At 28.4% G+C, this 21,738-nt stretch overlaps 1 protein-coding gene and 2 non-coding genes across 3 annotated transcripts; 2 read left to right on the forward strand and 1 right to left on the reverse strand.

Moving 5' to 3' along the window:
* Positions 1 to 1,012: 1,012 nt before the first annotated feature.
* On the forward strand, positions 1,013 to 20,975 carry LOC129909061 (prostaglandin D2 receptor). Its single transcript, XM_055986005.1, has 5 exons — positions 1,013 to 1,570; positions 19,591 to 19,807; positions 19,891 to 20,074; positions 20,187 to 20,443; positions 20,505 to 20,975. Exons 1-5 carry the CDS (start codon positions 1,311 to 1,313, stop codon positions 20,745 to 20,747), a joined length of 1,161 nt encoding a protein of 386 aa, XP_055841980.1. The 5' UTR covers positions 1,013 to 1,310; the 3' UTR covers positions 20,748 to 20,975.
* Positions 16,297 to 16,368, forward strand: Trnad-guc (transfer RNA aspartic acid (anticodon GUC)). The gene has a single exon. It is a non-coding gene; the product is annotated as a tRNA-Asp (tRNA).
* Trnad-guc (transfer RNA aspartic acid (anticodon GUC)) lies at positions 16,740 to 16,811 on the reverse strand. Its single transcript has one exon. It is a non-coding gene; the product is annotated as a tRNA-Asp (tRNA).
* Positions 20,976 to 21,738: the final 763 nt, after the last annotated feature.

The raw sequence follows: 21,738 nt of genomic DNA on the forward strand, positions 1-21,738 counted from the left end.
TAAATCTCTCCTCTTGATTCCCATCATTTTAACTCAATTTGTTACAACACGACAAAGGAAAACAAAAAAAAAAAAATGTTGTTGTCCTTAGATCTTTATCAACCTCCATACCGAAGGTCAACGAACCAAAACTTGTGGGTAGCGAACCAAAAATGAACTAAAATTTTTCACTTTGTTTCATTGATAGACTTTTAGCATTGGACAGACACAATTAGAGAGAGCTACCCAAATACACAATTTTAATAAATTATAATACCCTCTCTAAGCTCATTCTGGCGCAAAATAAAGTCTCAAGAGCCTAGTTTTTTCTCAAGAAAAAGTTATTCCACAGAAAAAAAATGCGTGTTCACAATCATTCTATTAATTGTGCAAAAAACAAACATCATAATTCTACAGAAACAATTAATATTTCACACTTAAAAGGATTATCCGCAGGATATTAAGCTACATCTCGGGTGGTAGTTATAAGCCCATGTCAAGGAAAACAATTGCGTCGTCTATGTGTATTAATCACCCAACGATTTTTATTATTGTATACAAGTGTGGTCCATCTTAACTATAGGTTCATTTGTGATTCCGCCCAATCATCCAATAATAATTGGCTATTTAATTGCATTTATGGCAAACAATAGTCAAGCATAACACACAATTGAATTGACAGAAGTATAGAAATGCGGCAGAAGTATCTTTTAAAGCCGAAAAAGGTTGAAAAATATTGCTGGAGTCTTGCCTTCATAAACAACCCCTCTCGCATCACGATGATAATGTCTATACAACACTCATAAAGCTCTCCATCCGTACGCATGTTGAATCCATGAAGTCTTGGCTATGGCTGATAGCAAACATCACAATGATATACAACACTCAGAATCAGAAAAGCCAGAAACGGAACCGATGAGCACGATATAATACTGAAACTGATGGTGGATACCGAGACCGAGACCGAGAATGGGGGTCTTTGGCGATGATAAGTTTTTCCGAGTGGTGCGCTCCACCAAAATGGGGGGTAACTCGTAAACATCAATTGGAAGTAGAATTCAGTTTGTGCCAAGACGCCTTAGTGTAAACATTCCATGAGGAATAAGTAGATGTAGTCGAAAAAGAATTCGAATGTGGTGCGATTCTATCTATCTCGAATAAAGTAGTTCCAATCTTTTTTCAAGACATACCTTTTGGACTAGTTATTTAAGTGTTATAGTTGGTCGAGACCTCAGAGTTTTTCGGGCGGCGTTTTTTTGTGATTTAATTTAGTTTTTTTTTTCTGTGAATTATATGGGCACTAATTGAAAGTTTTTAAATACAAATTTAAAATGGATCCCGAAAATGTATGGAATAGTTCGATTATTGCACCAGCTAATCAAAGCTTATGGTCATCTTCATCAGCGGCAATGGACATAACACCTACTTCGACAATGCGTGCAATTGTACAACGAAGATTCTCAAAGTCTGCCTTTGGAATGGTTATAGTTTTTTTATTCTTCATTTTGGGAGTTTTGGGGAATTTTCTTGCATTGGTGATATTGGCGCGGAAAAGGACTTCAAAGAATAGCAAATATACACTTATGTTAAGGTAAGTGTGTGTTTACAAATTGGTTAAACGGGGGGGGGGATTTATTTCAAGAAAATATAATAGTTTTTGTAAAATTTTGATTTATTGGTTTAATAAAAACAAACTGATAAGGAGAAATAATGTGTGAGAACCCTTCCATAGGGTGAATTTAATTTGTTGCTTATCAATATCAAAACAAGTTCACATTGGCAATATTAGTTTATGCAATGTTTGTCATGATTCATGTTGTTTGGCTTGTGTCATAAATTCTGGAGAGAATGATTTGATAAATGCAGTGCAAATAAAATTTACTACCTCAAGTGCATCGGTGCATTTTTTGCAGCTCAGAATCGGGTAGGTAGTAAAAAAACACTGATACTTTAGTTTGAATTATTACTCTACGAAATATAATGTTTTTGTAAGAAACTTTATTAAGTTCCTGATGTCAAACATTTCTAGCACGTGAACTTAGAGTGAAAAGTACCTTAAAATAGAGATATAGGTAATTCTTCGACATCAAGAGTGCAATTTTGGTTGCACCATTTTGAATTATAAATGCAATAAAACTGCATTTCGCTAAATAACAGTCAATACAGATCTTCAAGAACAGACAAATTAAACATCTTTCATATTTATTATAGTCTAGAAAGAAAAATTTGTAATAATAAAAAAAAAAACTAGACTGTATCTCGGATTGACAGAATAAAGTCCTACAAAGAATTTTGAAGCACATATTTTACTAATTGTATTATAAACAAAAATTTTGCAGTTCATTATGTCGAAATTTGAAATGTAGTAGGTATACATATTTAGTTAAAAATATTGAAATTGTGTTCCAGTCTAATTGTTATGACTTTGAATGACTTTGTCAAACACAAATAAAGTTAATACTTTTTAAACCACATTTTTGAATTTTTGACTCATTTTTACTTGCGATATAGGTACTATAGGGCAAGTTTAGGATTCGTAAAAAAAATCGAACTTGAGATAACAATTTTACATGACATACGATTATCTGGAGCTGCACCCTAAACGAGTGAAGTGATTTTCTTCAAACTTGGTAGTTAGCAGTTTTTGGTGATTCCCTAGAGGGGAAATTGAAATTTTTTTTTTATGACCAAAACTAACGGTACCTGCCATATAACGGAAGTAGAAAAGTTAATTTTTTTCCAAAACGGCTCTAACGATTTTGATTAAAATTTTTTTGTTTAGTACTACACATAAGAGCCAACTTTTTAAATAAAAAAAATATTTTTTGTACCGTTATTAACGGTACCTGTCATAGAACGGTTTTTTTCGTTTCTGAATACCTCGTACAACATTAACCCGATTTAAATGAAATTTTTTATACAAAAGTGTGTAAGTAAAGATTATATTAAAATTTTAGAAAATTTTCAAAAAACGCATTTTTGGATTTTTAAAAAATATTTCAAAATTTTTTTTTGAAAAATCAATTTTTTGAAAACGGATAAATGAAAAATTTTTAAATTTAGTTTTTATGTGTAAATTAATCATTTCTTAAAAATGTTAAAAAATTTTTATATATAAAAATTAATTGTTTTTAAAAACGGCTTCTACAATTTTCGAAATTTTTTTTCTAAAAATACCTTTTTATACAAGAAATAAAATGGCATATTTGTTTTTTTTTTAAGACAATTTAAAGCGGAGTTTAATTAATTATAAAAACAGATTTAATTTTTTTATACTACTTATGAAATTTCTACAAAATATCAAATTTTAAATTTCTTGAATAAATAGCTTTAACATTGTAGTTACTTTAAGCATAAGAGCAAGTACGTGCGACCCCAGTCGTGCAATTTATTTGTATTTTATTTGATTCTTGTTTAAGTAATAAACGAATTGTTATTCAAAAGTCACCGATTTACTTGCTTTACTAAAAGTTCGGAGTTTTCTGTTACTTCTAAGTCGACCAAATCAAAGCTCTAAGAACTAAAAAAAGCATATAATATTTTCGGAGAATTTGGCCTGAAAACAGTTAAACTTATGGTTATGAAAATATAAACCATTCCTCATTTTTCAAAATTGCGAATTTCAGCAGGGGGTGGCATCCCGACAAAAAAGTCTATTTTTCTTTTACTAAAATACAGAAGGAAAATTTATAAAAATGTAATATTTTTGGTAGATAAAATAAAAATAAAAATCTCGTTTCGAGATGACCTTTTTCATAAATTTTATAACTCCTGAGAGTAGAACATTGAATAACAGATGAATCGTTTATTTCAGAAACAGCATAAGTCCACTTTTTCCAAAAAATTTTTTTTTTGGAAATTTCTCATTTATGTATAGTTATTCATCTTCTGAAAAAAAAATTAAGTATGTCAGACCCCCCAAAATACGAAAACTGAAAGAAAAGGGTTCAAAATATATGGAAAATTTTCACCCGGTGACAACATTTTTGACTGTTAAATACATGACTTTTTACCAGTTTTAAATTATTTTGGCAGCAATCTTGACACGCACGACGCACCCCCTTTTGTTATATATCTATAAAAAGGTAAAGAATTACTCTATCTATATTCATTAAAATTGTACTCAGGATTCAAAAGTTATAGACAGATTTCTGGTGGTGGCAGAATTTTTAACTCTTGAATAATATGACATTTTACCAGTTTTAAATTTTTTTGGCAAACATCATGACACGCAAGCCTTTAAGTTATACATCTATAAAAAGGTAAAGATTTATTCTATCTACTGCTATTTAATTTATTAAAATCGAAAGTAGGGTTCAAAAACTATAGATAAATAAAAACAAAAGTTTTACCACAAAAATTTCGTTTATTTCAGAAACGACATAAGTCCACCGACTTTAAAGGCTTAAAAACCCGCAAAGACCTAAAAAAAAGTTTATATTTTAAAGGTTTCTAAATGCATCTTAGGCTAGATTATAACTCGGCATACTCTAAATTTGAAGTGTTGTGGAATTTTAAGTAAAAAACAGTTTTTTGTTGCTCCTGAAAAGTTTATGCTCATGGACTTATGTCGTTTCTGAAATAAACGATTCAGATATTATTACAAAAAAAAAAAAAAAAAAAAAAAACAACCAAAAACGTTCATAGCTACAATGTAACTATTACTGTGGTAGAGAAGAATTAACAATTTAACGAACAGTCAAATAACATAAAAAGTACGTATACACCACGTTGGCCGAAAGTTTAAAAATATAAATATGTTATGTATGATACTTTGAAAAATGTCACCATATTTACTAAATTTCTTATAACGACCTGTAAGAATTTTAATCCAGTTGGAAATTAGAGTTTAAAAATAATTTAATAATTTAATGTTTCATGAACATTTAAAAAAAAAAGATAATTTTTCATAGCTTAAAAAAATAAATATCACAAAGTTGTAAATTTGAATAGATAAAAGTTGCAGTTTTTTATATTTTCAAGAGAAAGATTTTAAAAAAAGTTCTTCCATAAACACAATCATCAAAACATAAAATAAGATTGTTCGGAAATGAAAACTTGTGACAATTTTTATGATCGCGCAGCAATGGCTCTCAAAAAATGTTTTATTCTTTCCATATGCCACCATTTTTCAAAAAGGTAAAGTCCATCGAAAATAACTATAAAATCACAAATTTGTGTGTTTCTTAATTTTTCTTGTAAAGGCTTGACGTAAAAGTGCTCATAAATAGGACTTTGAATAAAATTTTCACAGAAAATTATTTATATTACTCAGCTACGAGATTTTGTTAACTGCGACAGAAAGGAATTACAAAATTGTGAAGGATTAAATTTAAAGAAAAAAGTACGTATACACCACAGTGATCTATTTTTACAAAGTACATATATACAATAGATAACCTTTAACCTCTAAGAACGTTTACACTTTGGAATTCTTATTAAAGCATTTTAACATTTTGTAAACAATTGACTGTTTTTAACTGTTTGCAATAAAAAATAATTTTTCATGTCTTAAAAAAAATTGTTCAATTTTTTAAGAAAATTACTTATGATTAAATGCTAAAAAGAATATCTTAAAAATAAGTTTTATAATATCGAGGATTCAATAAAATCACGAGTACTTTAGCATACCTCCTTTTTTATCATAGAAAATAGTATTGGATGCAAAACAATACCTCGATCCAACTTAAATCATTTTTTGTTGACCTTGTACAATTTTATAAGAGTTAAATTTTTCTACTAACATACTGTTTATCTTCTCTATCTATTGTCACATCTATTTGTTCAATCGACATGTGGCGTTGGTCAAACTGACCCGAGATGAAATTTGATCGTTAACCATCGAAAGGTTTAAGAATCATCTTAAATTTCATTAAATCCGCATGCAAGATTTATGTATGTATGTGTATAACAATCACTGTTCAGTAATAACTACTTCAACGTAATCAAATAAAAATGTGTTGGGTATTAATGAGGATTTCAAGAGATTAGAATATAATGGCAAACAAAAATATTTATTAGAAATTTCGTCCTTGAAATGTCTTTCCTAATGGAAATGTTCTCTTATTAAATAAAATATTTCTGGAGATTAAGTTCGAGTGAGTGATTGACATATTTGTCTCTTTTTTAGAAAGCATTTGTAATCTTTTTTTTACTTATTTAATTTATTTATTTCATTTCAATTTCAGTTTTCTTATTATGTTTCATTTAAAATTAAATTTAAAGAGTAAAGTTAGGTAACAAAGTTTAATGGCACTTTTTTAGTGTTCTATGAAAACTGCCTTCAACGATTAATGACTGGGTAAAAAAAAACATTAGACACGGTTTTAGATTAAAGACTTTACAGCTGCATACATTTTGTAAGGATCGATTGCTAATCTATTCGTTTTTAATATTCGGTCACTGTGGTGTATGAGTACTTTTTTATTTAAATTTTGAATTTTGTAAAACAGAACATTGAAATCCAACATTTTTTTTAATGGATTTCAACATCTTAGGGATTTCGACTTTAACTTAACTCGTCTTCACGCTACAGAAGTTATCATTGAGTAATATTATATTAAAAGAGTTGTCATACTTTTTGGAATTTATTTGCGTAAAATATTCTTCTTAATCTATTACAATATTGATATTTTTCAGAAATTGGCCTCAAATATTAATCTATGATAAAACTCTTGAAATTCTGCCAATATATCAAGAGAATTCATCGTAAACAACTTAAGTCTTTAAAAAATTCATTGAAATCAGCAGGATAGTGCTCGTGAGTATTGAGTTTGTGGCATTCTTTCAAGGAACGTTTTCATACTTCACTATACAAAAAAAAAATAGCACACACACATTAAATAATTAGGATACCTACTTTTTTAGTTTGACTTGTGTCCTCGATAAAGGACCACGGGGTGTACACGTGCTTTAATATGAAAAAAAAAAAAAAAAAAAAACAAAAAGTGGACTTTCATGGACTCCACACTCCACATTTATTTTTGATTCGATTTCACTTCTGCTTCGACATAATTTTATAGCATACCATTTGTGGTATTTTTAGAAAAAAGATATATACAATTTGGTTTCTGTGGGATAATTTTTATTGAAACGTGCAACAAATTCAGAAATTTGTGGCGAGTGTGCCAATGTTTGTAAATTTGTTTCTTGATGTGTGTAATTTCATAGGTTAAGTCTTAAATTGGCCAAAACAACACTATCTCTAGTGTCATGAATAATGAATGACCATCATGACCATGATTGGATCCTTTGGAAGTTGTCGTTTTTAACGTTTCATTAAATAAGAAGGCGGGTGTCTGGATCAGATATCTTTACAATAACATTGAATATTGAAAGAAACAAAACGAAGTTGGATTATAAAAACTGCGTTTTGATATGTTAATTTAGTAAAACAACTTGTATTATCACGGTTCTCTATTTGCAGAAATTTAAACATAACAAAAGCTTGGAACGTATTTTTTTTAAAACTTTTTATCAATTAAAAATTAATGATCACCAAAACAAACTTTCTGAAAATGTTTTGAACAAAAGATTTGTTTTTCTCTTTTTTGTTTAGTTTTATTTAAAGGGTACTTTGAAATATACTAAAATGGTCAAAGAGTTATTTGTTTAGGAACGAAGAAGTATTTGCTTCTATATTTTATTAGTTCAAAGTACTTTCAGTAGAAACGATTAAATCGACGACGTGTCTTGAATATTTTACACATTTATTACTTTGAATAAAAATATATTCATTCTTATCGACTCAAGAAGTTTTTCAAGTGTCAAAGTCAATAAGATGAAGATATACATTAACTACAAATATATCTATACAGTAAATATAAAATATATGAATGTACAGTATCTAGGTGCAGAAATAATGAGCCAATAATATTCAGGACTAGAATTGTTGCATAAATTGATGGCAAGATATATTTTGTTTCTGTCATTCATAAATGCTTTAAACGAATTCAAAGAAATAATGAAATAGCCTGCTCTAGCAAACTACCATCCACTATAAAGCTTTTCATTTGATCTCGGTTTGGTTGGCAATCAAGAAAAGCTTGAATTTAAATCAAAACAAAAAAAATTAAGACATATGAAAACAGTTTGAATTTTTCGTCTTTCTTTCAATATTGTTCGACACCAGAAAATAACTTGAGTAAAGTTTTTAACAAATCATTTCCTTTTTGGCACTAATTATAGAATTTTCTCTTCCAAAAAACATCCCAGAATTATTTTATAAAATCCCTTTATTCTTGGTTCCTGATTTCAATGGGGTACCATTATTATTACTTGGTTTTTTGCAATAAAATCACATTTTCCTTACACCTAAAAAAACACCCTTTCACATAAAAATAAAATGCACGGCTGGATCGCACGTACTAGCTCTTATACCTAGTTCAAAGTACAAAAATGTTAGTTAACCTTTGAAAATTCATAGATTTGGTCAGATATAAAAAAAATTATATAAACAAATATATTTTTTTTTTTGAAAATTTGAATTCAAAAAATCATTAAAAATGATAAGAACTGTGTGTTTAGAAGAAGAAGTTTATAATTGTTCAAGCCATCAACCATCATACGTAAATAACCAAAATTTCAGTTTTGCACAGTTTTGCAACGCCATATTTCCACTATTCGAATTTTTTGAATTACGAATAAATCACCTGTACCAAATTTCAAGAAAATCCGTCCACCCAATTAGGCTGCAGCTTCAAGTACTCCCTTTTTTAAACTTCATCATCGTAATGTTAGTTTTGATTAAAACCTTGAAATTTTTTTGACACGAAACCAATATCCCTATAGAGCAAGTAAATATGCACATTCGATATTCTAATGGCAAACAACGACATTTTTAATAAAGTTCGTAAGGGTACCATCTATATAATTAATTTTTGTCACATATCGCAGATTTTCTTTATTTTACAGAAAAAACACCCTTTCACCTTAAGTGTTTCTCTTGGATTCTTTGTTTTAACATTATTTAAAAACTCCATTCCGAATTTGATAAGTACCTATGTACATATATTTTGTGCATGGGCTTTCGATTATATTTTTACCTATTGTTGTTAAAAGACAAGCACCCTTGCGTTAAATCGGCAGATAACTTTTAGTAAAGTGATATATTGACTAATTTTTATATCAGAGTAGATTCAGCATCAAAAAGGAGTTTAAAAACATGTGTTTTTGTGCTATTTGGAGACTTTACAGAAATGTTTTTAGAAATAATTTTCTTGGTCCAAAAATAACTATACATACCTGTCATATAGTGAATATGGAAAAATTTATTTTTCTATAAAACGGCTATAACAGTTTTGTTAAAAATAGAACGGGTTTTTGTTTAATTTAAATTTTCATGAAAATAACAATTATTTTATTTATTTCTTCGCTTTTCTTATTAAATTATTTGTTACATTAAAAACATCGTATACATATATTAAGGGGTAATAACACCTTGTAAACCACGAAATCGAGCGTCATTTTCATCACCGTATAAAACAAAGAAGAAATATTATTTTCTTTTGGTGTTTGTTTAGTTTAATTTAGTATATTAATAGGTAACAGAATAGGCTAATGTTAAATTTTTTAATGATGTGAAATTTTTTAAATGGCGGTGTAGTTCAGGATGATAGTAAAATCCTGTGCTCCCATCGGGCGACCAACTAACTCCTACAGTTTTTAACCGATTGGGCTGAAATTTTGTGTGGAGCTTAAAAATACTATTCTCTAGTGTAGTACGTTTTTTTGAAATATTAAAATTTAACGATTTTATGGTCTTTTTTTCAACGAATTTTGTTTTTGGAATGAAATAATTTTTTCAAACTAATGCCATTTCTTTAAAAATTAATATTTCAAAAAAATCCTACGTACTTCACTAGAGAATAGTATTTTTAAGCTCCACACAAAATTTCAGCCCAATCGGTTAAAAACTGTAGGAGTTAGTTGGTCGCCCGATGGGAGCACAGTATTTTACTATCATCCTGAACTACACCGCCATTTAAAAAATTTCACATCATTAAAAAATTTAACATTAGCCTATTCTGTTACCTATTAATATACTTAATTAAACTAAACAAACACCAAAAGAAAATAATATTTCTTCTTTGTTTTATACGCTGATGAATATGACGCTCGATTTCATGGTTTACAAGGTGTTATTACCCCTTAAGTGAGCAGCTATATTAATCATTCCATAGAAAAATGTACATAAGTGGCCACTGTGGCGTATACGTAACATTTTTTTTTTTTTTCTGTAGAAACAACCGGTTAATGTTTTAACTGACCGATTGAAAGGATTTTTTTATTCCGCAGCTTAGCATATATTTAACATTGATATTTAAGCAATTAAAATTTGAAAACTAAAAATTTGGATTAACATTGAACAATATTTTTCTGCGAAAACCAATTTTCGAAAACGAATCCAAATAGAAATCAACATCGTAGAGCAACTTAAAACTAAGGTAAAATCATTATTCAATTAAATTTTTATTTTTTCCCTTGGTAATTTTTTTAACGAACATTTGCTTAAAAAGTTTTTTGAAAACTTCTCTTGGAAAACAATCAAAATTTAATCGATGAAAATTAAACACCAAATCTTTGAACTTGATGTCCTTGTGTACATATCTTATGTGAAGGATCTAGTTCCAACAAAGGAGAACTTTAAATCAGTTTTGTGATTACTAAGAACACACACAATTTGGTTTAAGATTCAAAACCCCTCAAGTTAAGAAATTTCTTAAGTATAACATTTAAAATGGCCCGATTAAAAGCAAATAAATGTCAAGTGTCAATGTGCATAAAAAAAAAAACTTAACTTTTTTCTTTCATTCTATAACTTTAAGGCACTAAGATCTTCACTGGAATTTTGATCTCTATTATTAGCAATTTGCACTGCCTATCTTATTCAAAGAATTCAAAAGAAGGCACGTTCCAATTAGAAGAAAAAAAATCATTTATTTTGTTTTGAACTTCTTAAAATATAATAAACGAACTGAATACAATAAGTCCAGTCTGGGCACAATTTAAAAATTTATTTTTAAAAATTCCTTATAAAAAAAAAAGATTTTACTTTTATGCACATTTATACGTTTATTTTTATGATGAATAATAAATTTTATGACTTAATCTCTTTCCTCGCAAAACATACAAATGGATTCTCTCAACATAGATGAGTTAAATTTCAATATTCTTTTTCACTTCGACCACCAATATCAATAATAATAATCATGATGATTCGCAAAATTATTTGTCTATATACAAAATTTATAATTTGTTTTTGTTGTTATTTTTATTGAATATTGAGTAAATATTTTTGTCTATATTTTGTCTTATTATTACGCTTCTACTGGAGGCGCAGCTAATGTAACACATCTTGAGTTTGTTTACGAATTAGCGTCACGTGCGGTAGTGTGAGGGAAATAATAATCATCAAAATTTGTTTTTTTTTTTTTTTTTTAAATTGCACTTCATCACCGGTTAATTTATTAGTATCTCTCATCGAATAGTGTGGTCTGCGTAACGACTTTAGAATGACAAGACATGAATGTTTACTTTTGTAAGTACAAACACAGGTACTAGACAAAAGAGAGTGAGATACTTTAAGTAGGTAAAAGGAATACTATGTTAAGCAAGCACTTCAACTTTATGTTTGGAAAAACCCTACAGGTTCTATTAATAAGTATTTTAGACTTTTCAATGTTAAAGGGTATATATCGATTGTAAATATCTCAAAATTCGTTGGTACAACAAATTAATTTCTAGGAAATCGAATATTATACTTTTTTGTTTGTTTTTACGTTGGTTTTCAAATGTAATTTTCCAAAGTAAGAATTAAATAAATATAAAGTTTAGATACTCCTTAAACCAACTTCTAAATGAAGTTGTTTTTATATATAAATCATAAACGAAGGTACAAGACTTCAATAAAAATTCAGCATTCATTTCAGCAAAATAAAAGTTTAACAAAGTAAAGGCATTGTTGACATCCAAAACAGAATTGAAGAAACGTAAATAGTCTCGAAAACCATAAAAAAAAACCTGATAATAAAACTTTATACATAATAATGTATCTACGATGAAAAAGAAGACTTAATAAAATTGGGTTTTGTGTAGAGTAGATACGCATCTTAGGAAAGTGGCTATCAACCATAAAAACTATGCTTCATCCTCACCATCATGGTGTTACTTTTTTTTTGCTTTGTTGTTATTGTCACTCTTGACCTTTCATGTACAAAAGTATGATAAATTTGCGTATATTGTTTTTGATCAAAATTTCACTTTGTATGTTTAGTTTATTAGAAAAGAGACTGTAATAATATTTTTATATCTTGTTTTTAGCATTTTTCTTGTAACAAGATTATTTGATATTCTATCTAAATAATTTTTTAAGCTCATAATATTTTATGAATAAAATACATAAAATTAATATTTGCTATGAAAGCCAAAAAAGAATGAAAACATTGCGAAAAAGATAATATTTATATAGCAATGTCCTCTTTTTGCTTAATATAACATTTTTATAAAATATTTTTAATAACTTAATCAAATAAGGATATAACATCGCGGAAAATGCTTAAAAAAAGTTGAAATTTGATGAAAGCTTAGTTCCGATACGGAATGATGTCATTTTTGTGACAGATCTGAAAATTCAATGAGTAGTAAAACATCAGATCAAGTAGCATAATTATTTAGAGGCTTAGTCGTATTTTCTTCTACAAAATTGTATACTTAATCGACTAAAATTTGTTTTGTACGTAATAAAAATTCATACGGAAAACGAATGTAAACGACATGTTAACGCTTTTTCACATAGTGCGTTGTATACTAGGGCTGTAAAAGTAACGACAAAATGAGTACCCGCATGTATACGTTACTTTTAATACTAGTACCCGCATCAATAATATCGTTACTCGTTACTTTCGTATGTTTCGCATTTTTCGCATATTTCGTATGTTTCGTGTGTTTCGCATGTTTCGTTACTTTCGTTACTTTCGCATGCTTCGTGTGTTTCGTACATTTCGCAGATCTCGAAATATTAACACTTCAATACAACCATGTCGAACAATTTTTCATTAATTTTTTCTATTAAGAGTGATTTTCAAACCTCGATTTCTCTGCTTTTTTTTTGTGTTGAAAATTTTGCACCGAAAATAAAAAAAATTTTTGAAAAACCAAAAAACTTTTGTACATTCTTAAGCTAAATATCAATACCATTAACACCAAGGCCATAAAAAGATTGGTTGCGTCGTAGATATACATATTTCGGCCAAATAGAGAAAATACAAAAACGTCTCTTTTGATATTTCTGTATAAATTATCGATAACACAATGATTATTGAACCTTGGCACTACTGTTTTAATCGAGACAAAAGTAAACTCCAGATAATTATCTGCAGTTAGCATTCTGACTATGGTTACGATACCGACACGAGATGCGAAATGCGACAAATTAAGTGTATCACTTCATTTCGTATCTCTTACATCGGACTTAGTATTGAAACTGGAATCGCGTCGTTACTCGTATGTTTCGTATCTCGTACGTTTCGTATGTTTCGTTACTTCAGTACCCAGTAACGAAACATACGAGTAACGATACTGTTTAGAAAGTAACGTTTCGTTACTCGTTACTAAAGTGAATACCCGCATTTTAGTAACGAATACATACGATTTGCTACAGCTCTATTGTATACACTGTCTCTAATAGTCAGTCTTATATTACACTTACATCCGAAACTTGACAGAGAAATTGCATACCCAAAGAATTTTAATACTGTTGTTGTTATTCAAAAATCATAACAATCTAATCGCAATGAGAATATTTTAAAAAAAACTATATACCTATATATAATTTACATATGTACACTGTACCTATGTATATGTATGCCGAAGACATAATGCCAACTGGTAAATATTATTATTCGAGTTTGAAATTCTAATCGTATTTAAGTCAGTAGGCGCCATATTATGTTAACAAATTTTTGTCAAAAGTTTGTTGTAATCTTACAACAAACAAAAAAAACCGATATGTTTCACTTTCTTTTCTATTTAATTTTCATTGTGTTGGATTTGCAATATTTATTATTATAAGTCAAAATGGCGCGAAAACCTTTTAAAACTAACTTTGTTTTTTTTTTTTTTGTTATTTAATTATTATTACTAACAATAGCTATGTTTTATTTTCCTCGTGATCCGGATCAGATCATTAATAATTTATTTGCGAAACAATAACAAAACAAAATCCTGCTTTTGTTGTTTATCTAATTAAAACAATGATCTGATCTGATCTGGATCACGAGGAAAATAAAACACAGCTAATATTAAATTTAAGTTAAAACAAATTCTTTATAAAAGAACTTATTTTCTTAAGTTTACATTTACATACATATGTATACATTTTTAATAATGATTTTAAGCCATCGAATTAAATTTAACTATAAAAGTAAGTAAATTCATGTACATGTACATGTGACCCAGTTGTAGATTTTATTTCATTGGATATAGCGATTTTTTTTACAAATTTTTTAAAAGAATAACTATCATTTTGATTTTTTTTTACGATTATACTTATATTTCCCTTATTTTAAAATTATGTTTAATTGTAACTTTAATAATAACACTGTGATAGTTCAAAAAACCGACAGACGGCTCTTATGTCTACAAAAGATAATTCGAGTATGCTGAACACGATGGCGTTCTTAGTTTTTCTGGATTAGGTCAAATAAGAAAGATTTTTGCGTTTGAAATTTTGTTTGCACATGCCAAAACTGAGGGTATAAAACACCATATATTTTCCAATTTTTGATTTTTATCGATAAAAAAACTATGGAAAATCTATTTTTTTTAAGTATTATTCGTAAAAGAAGTTATTTGAAAAAAATCTGTCGAATAACCATTTAAATCATTATTTTTTGGCAAAAAAACGTCGATTTTTCTACAATTTTTCTTACATTTTTGAACTATAAAGGTACAAATGTATGCGAAAACTCAACATATTTTGTACACACCTTGTATGTGTTAGTACTCTGGAATATTATACATATGTAGATGTAGATATTTAATTAAAAAATCAGGCATGGTATCAATATTTTTATTTAATTTTTGTTAAAGTTCAAAAAATCATTTTTCTTTCAATTTGTTTTAAAATTAAAACATATTTACTATTACTTCCATCTGCATTATATGAGCTTACATACACAACACATAATATATTTGTCACAGTCCCCGTTTAACTGAAGAAAATATTTAAATATCAGAAACGTGTTTCAGATAAGCGGGTTTTTCTCTTAAGAGGGTTTCTCTTAAGCGGGTTTTTACTTGAGCCCATGGGCGTTTTGCCCCCACTTCCCCTACATATGTATTGCATTTAAACTTTTTGTAATTTTTTTATTTTATAAACTAAAAAATTAAAAAAAAAAAAAAACAGTGTTTTACTGCTACTTTTTCACTCTTAAGCTTAACCAATATTGTAGATTGCCTATTCGTATTTGTAAACAAAGCCATATTCTATCCTGAAATACAACATCAAATCGTTGCCACCGAGTGCTGCATTTAAATTTAAGTAATACGAGAAATATTAGAAAAATTGAAGAAAAATCGACGTTTTTTTGCCATAAAATAATGATTTAAATGGTTATTCGACAGATTTTTTTCAAATAACTTCTTTTACGAATAATACTTGCGAAAAAATAGATTTTCCATCATTTTTCATCGATAAAAAATCAAAAATTGGAAATTATATGGTGTTTTATACCCTCAGTTTTGGCATGTGCAAACAAAATTTCAAACGCAAAAATCTTTCTTATTTGACCTAATCCAGAAAAACTAAGAACGCCATCGTGTTCAGCATACTCGAATTATCTTTAGTAGATATGAGAGCCCTCTGTCGGAAAAAAAAGTTCCATTTTCGAACACAGTGTAATTATTAAGTTGGTGTTTGTGACCAATTCTTTATAATTTTGTAATTTAAGTAGATAGTTTAATTGGGCTTTTTTGATCAATTTGGTTTGTTTGTGTAAATAAAAATTTAAAACATAAATTTTTGTCCCGACGTTTTGCTGGAGGTTCTCAGCATCTTCAAGGGCGCTTTATTATTACGTATTATTTTTTATTTTTATTACATTTTTATATTTTTTTAAATAAATAACATTAAATTAAATAAATTAAAAACATCACAATTTAGCAATACAATTTTGTATACATCTCAACGCACAACATAAATATCACTTTATTTATTATGAATAAATTTCTTATGTATTTGTTACTTTATTTTACTATTTTTAGTCATTAAGAATTTAGATTAACTTCCAAAAAATAATTTGCACCGAATTTTCAACATCCTCGATAGTATAGTGGTCAGTATCCCCGCCTGTCACGCGGGAGACCGGGGTTCAATTCCCCGTCGGGGAGATCGATAGAAGTGTTTTTTTTTTCTTGCTTTTCTTATTTTTTCAACACTTACACCTACATATTTTGAACATACATATTTTGATCAGTTACATCAAAAGAAATTCCAATGAAATTAAACTTTTTTTATTTAACGACTGTTTTAAATGAAAATTTGAATAAATTCACATATTTTTAAACAAATTTTAAGTTAAATAACAAATACTAGTAATAACTGCGATTTTTTAAAAGTTTGGATCTGCATAAACAAAAAATAAGGACCTGTCCCCTTTTTGATGCAAGGGCCTCAATTATGTAAGATACTCTTCTTAATATTGTTAAACTGCAAAAGCGAATTCTTCTTGTGGTATGAAAAAAAATTTACTCTTGTATATCTCCCCGACGGGGAATTGAACCCCGGTCTCCCGCGTGACAGGCGGGGATACTGACCACTATACTATCGAGGATGTTGAAAAAGTTGTGAAAATTTTTTTTCTCCAAAGTGGTAAACAAAGTCAAAGTTGTTTATTTAACCAAATTAACATAAAATAATAAAATAGGTTATGGTCTTAATTTATTTAAAATATGTGAGATTTTATTCAGAGTATGTACGTCAATCGAAAGGTACTTGCTAACAATTTAAGTGATAGAAAATTTGCTATAGTGAGCAGAAACACAAGTTTCTTATTAAGAGATTACTATGCATATATAAAAATAAGATTTTATTAAAATCAATGGAAATAGATTTCTTAAAACATAAAACGTTTTTTTTTTCAAATAGGTTGATTTTGACTATCTAAGAATTCAAACATTCATAAAGTAAAAGCTACTGATATCTAATCTACAATCCTCAACTATAAGTTTTAAAAGAATTTAAATCAAAATCGTAAATTAAAATCATCAATAATGTTTTTGATGCGAGAGGTTATATTTAAAAATCCTTTTATCGGTACTCGAATCACTAAATTCGTTCACATCTATGAATGATAATGAAATAGAAGTTAAATTGTAATATTTGTATTCCATTGGATTATTATGAATACCAACTGTGAAAACATTAAAATTCTTTTCACACCATTTCTGTCAATAATCCGATGTAAGCGGGAATGTGTGACAACTTGACGTTGCAGACTGTAACAGTTGGTAGATATGTTCATATGTGTGAAAAGGCGTTAACATGTCATTTACATTAATTTTCCGTGTGCAATTTTTATACGTAAGAAAGAGCCTTGATATTGAACTGCGAATATTTCCGTATAACGATGAAAAAATTAAATCAGCATATAGTCGAAGACTGGTTGAATATCAATAAATATACGACTTACGGATTACATACTTCTATACCTTAAATGCACTGCTTGATAAAATAAACGAAACAAAAACAAAAAATTATCATTTTTAGTATATTTTTTGTTTTTATTAAATTGATAGATGATCGCAGGTTTTGAGCAAATTCTGTTGAAATGTACTTAAGCCAAAAATCAAAACATATACGAATTTAAACGAAAAGCAGCAATTTCTGGTACATAATAGATTGTGTTTTTTTAAATAAAAAGATTTTTTAAATTAAAAAAAAGAACTAAATTACAGAATTAAATGAAAACCATTTTTACCAAAACTTGGAGAAAATCCGTCCACCCGTCTTAGGCTGTGGAAATGTGTTCAGATGTACTCACTTATACAGACAAAAATAATTTTTCAAAAACTAAGTTAACTTGCAAAAAAAAAATTGTTGTAATAAAAGTAAATTCTCCAAATATAACGAAATTTTTACGCCTCCTGCAAAGCCAATTTTTCTATATTATGTATAGTTTATTTATTAAAATTGACTAGTTTCTGGGTTCATCAAGAGGCGATACATTTTGCAGATAAGTGTAAAACTATTTTTGATCGTCATGGCGGTTCCTTGAACATTGATTCCATCGTGGTTCAAGTTGTACAAATGGAATAATAAACTGCGAAAAGGGGGTGGGTGTCAAAAATCGTGGATTTTTACAATTTCAGTCTAAAGTATAGTCTACCTATCAAAAAAAAAATTAAATAAAAAAGTTGCAGAAAATAAAAAAAAACTACAACTTTTTTAATTTTTGTATAAAACCTCCTAAATAGTGCGAAAAATAATAAATAAAATAAAATAATAAATAAAAATAAAATAAAATTTATTTTTTTATCTTTTAAACTATTTTTAATTTTTTTCAGTAAAATATTATTTTTTGTTGATTTTTTTGTTTTGTTGATTTTTGAAAAGTTTAGGATGCCGTATTTAAAATTAAAATCTTTATTTAAGACTATGTATGTAGATATATTACACTTTTATTTCAGAAAATATTAGAAAAAGTGAAAAAAAAACAACGATTTCTTATGATCAATTTGTCCGTAAATAACAGCAGTATTGGCAAGCTAGAATTTGCCATAAACCACATTATACTTTCCTAATGAACTTTGACCTTCTGAATTTGAATCTAGTACCTATTAGAATTGCTCTTACGTACAAAATTTTAGAGATATCGAATTTTGAACTTCCAAAAACAATATTTTTGTCATGATAAAAAATAAAATAAAAAAATTTAAAAAAAATTAAAACGAAAATAAAACCAAAAAAATTATAACAGGTAGCAGCACAATTTAAGCACCGCCACAACTCTAGCCCATGAACTTGGTTGTAGTCCTTATATTTCATTCAAACCTTCATTGTAAATTGACGGAAGCAGCCTAGCTGCACTCACTGTATGACAACATGCTAAAAGCTTACAAAAATTCCAATGAATACGTTGGATAACTGAGCCAGTTGATACATCAAAAAAGTTTTGTGAACAAAATGGTCATTGTTTCTCAAAAATGTACATTTCAAATCATTTTGGAAGTTCAAAATTCGATACCACAAAAACTTTGAGTGGACCCAGCTTTGCAGTACCAAGACTCTTCAAATGTTTTTTTCCATTTTAAATTCACTAACTACTACCTTTTCAATCTAAGAAAGTGTTCAAGGTGCTTAGCTTTTACGTACATCCCTCCCTCTTTTCTAATAGTCTCTGTCCAAAAAGTAGAATCTCCACATCCTTTACATACAGTATGGGTTTTCTCACTGAACAGCAGTGCTTGCAATTATTGTAGTATCAACTGATTTCTTCATCGTTTGGGACCTTACATATTGTTAAAAATATTAACATTAAATATCAAAATTAAATATCAGTTCTTGCATCCCAATCCATTTTATATTTACGCATTTTATATTTTATCTTCCAGATGTTTATCAACCAATAATCTGATCGGTCTTATGGGTATGCTAACCCAATTACTCTTAAAACTCTATCTTCCCGAATCGATACTTGCTGATTTTGTTCGTTTACGCTGCATTGGCTTGGTTGTTTGGCGATTTTTCGGACTAAGCTCTGGATGTATAGCGGCAGTTATGGCACTTGAACGTTGGATGGCTTTAGCTAAACCATTTATTTATCACAAGGTAATAAGCATAAATCTAAATTAATTAATTTCAACTCATTAATCTTAATTAAATCCTTTGACAAATCTTATTGATTATTATAGCACATTACACTTCACGTTGTACGACAAACGATACATGTTTTGATAGCTGTGGCAACGGTTATAACATTTTTACCATTTGTTGGCTTTGGAGTTTATTTCAATGAAAAGACACGCCAATGCCAACGCTATCGTGAGGCAGAGACGCTTTGGGATAAATCGTATGCTGTTTTGTTTTTGGCTTTTGGTAAGTTTTAAGAAATGAAATATGAGTGACAACTAAAAAAGAAAGTCAGTTGGCATAAGATATAGATGTTGTATCTACAAAATATCTAAAAACTCTTTTTTGAATTTTTCAGGATGTCTTCTGTGCGTTGTCATAGTAGCATGTAACTTATTCGTTACACGAGTTCTCTGTTTTATTGGCCGCAGTAAGACCCTAACACATTCTCGAAATTACAAGGCTGTTAATAGGGAAAAAGATAATGACGTCAATACTGCACTTTATCAATCAAACAGTGCTGCCAATACAACTACTTCACCGGATGAGATCAAATTCGCCAAACTGATGACATATCTCAGTATTTCCTTTGTCATTTGTTGGATGCCACAAATGGTAAGAAAATTCAATGATTCCAAAAAAGGTCTTTAAATAAATATTCTTTTTACTTTTCTAGGTCTCCATAGTACTTGCTCTCAAGGAAAATCCTTTACCAAAAGATCACTGGTTCTTTGGTTTAGCTGATATCCTTATGGCACTTCATTTTACATCAGATCCATATGTTTATGTTCTAAGTCGAACTAAACAGCCAGTTGTCATGAATTACGTCAAACGTTGGCGATGTGGTCTAAGACGATCGTTAAGTGATCAAAGTCGATTACGAACTGGAGTTGATAATACCACCGAATATAATGTGTAGTTTTCTCAGTTTTTTTAAGAAATGATGTTTTGTACATTCGGTTAATTATATTATTTATGTGTATACATTTTAAATTTTTCTTTAACATTTCATGGAAATATTAAAAAGAAAAAATAAAGATAATAAGCTAAGCTTAAGATTAATTTAACAATTAAGAAATAAGAAAACTTACTAAATTAAGATTTGTGAAGATAATTCTATTTTTGTGACTGCTCTTTTAAAGCTAATTTTATGATATTAAAATAAATATATACATATATTTACAAACAAAAAATAATAACAATAACATCAGTTTTTTTTGTAGTTTCAATTTTATTTAATGTGTACAAAAAAACCTTACCACTTAAAGCCAGAAAATGGTTTTCTTGGCTTTCTTAATTTTGATTCAAAAATGTTTGAAAAATTACAAAATTTAGATATCCCCATTTTTCAAAAACGTATGTAATGCAAAAATTACTCATCATGATATTGCAATCATGTCACGATATTTAAGTATGTAACAAGTCATATTGTAGGAATTCCATTTCAATTTACTAAGTAGTACGGAGAATTATTATTTAGAAAAACAACCCAATTTTCGTATTTTTTTAGATTTTTTTTTTTTTTTGAAATTACTACAATAGAAGAAGAAATTATTATAGAAAAATTGTAAATATTTTAAGTAAATTGTAAATAGCAAGTTCAAGAAAGCAAAATTGAAATTGAAAAAAAAAATGATATGTTGCTCAGTAATTTTGCATGAGTAAATACGTTAAACTTGAGTATCCGACCAAAAGAACTCAAAATATAAGCGTTTTAAAAAAACAATTCATGATAATTTCATAAGTGCCAATTTTTCATTTTTCAATAAGTTTTAATCATTGAAAATCTCAAAAAAATTTGGAAGTTGCGGGCTTAAAAAGCTTAGGTACATTTTGGACTCTATTGGTCGGATTCTTAAATTGAATTCTTCAGACTCAGGAAAAATGAAACCATCATATTTCGACCTTTA

This window comes from Episyrphus balteatus, chromosome 2 (assembly GCF_945859705.1).
Source record: "Episyrphus balteatus chromosome 2, idEpiBalt1.1, whole genome shotgun sequence".
NCBI classification, from domain to species: domain Eukaryota; kingdom Metazoa; phylum Arthropoda; class Insecta; order Diptera; family Syrphidae; genus Episyrphus; species Episyrphus balteatus.

Coding starts and splice junctions, on each gene's coding strand:
- LOC129909061 (XM_055986005.1), top strand. CDS start 1,311: ATGGATCCCGAAAATGTATGGAATAGTTCGATTATTGCACCAGCTAAT. Junction 20,075..20,186: donor TGTTTTGTTTTTGGCTTTTG/GTAAGTTTTAAG, acceptor TGAATTTTTCAG/GATGTCTTCTGTGCGTTGTC. Junction 20,444..20,504: donor TTTGTTGGATGCCACAAATG/GTAAGAAAATTC, acceptor TTACTTTTCTAG/GTCTCCATAGTACTTGCTCT.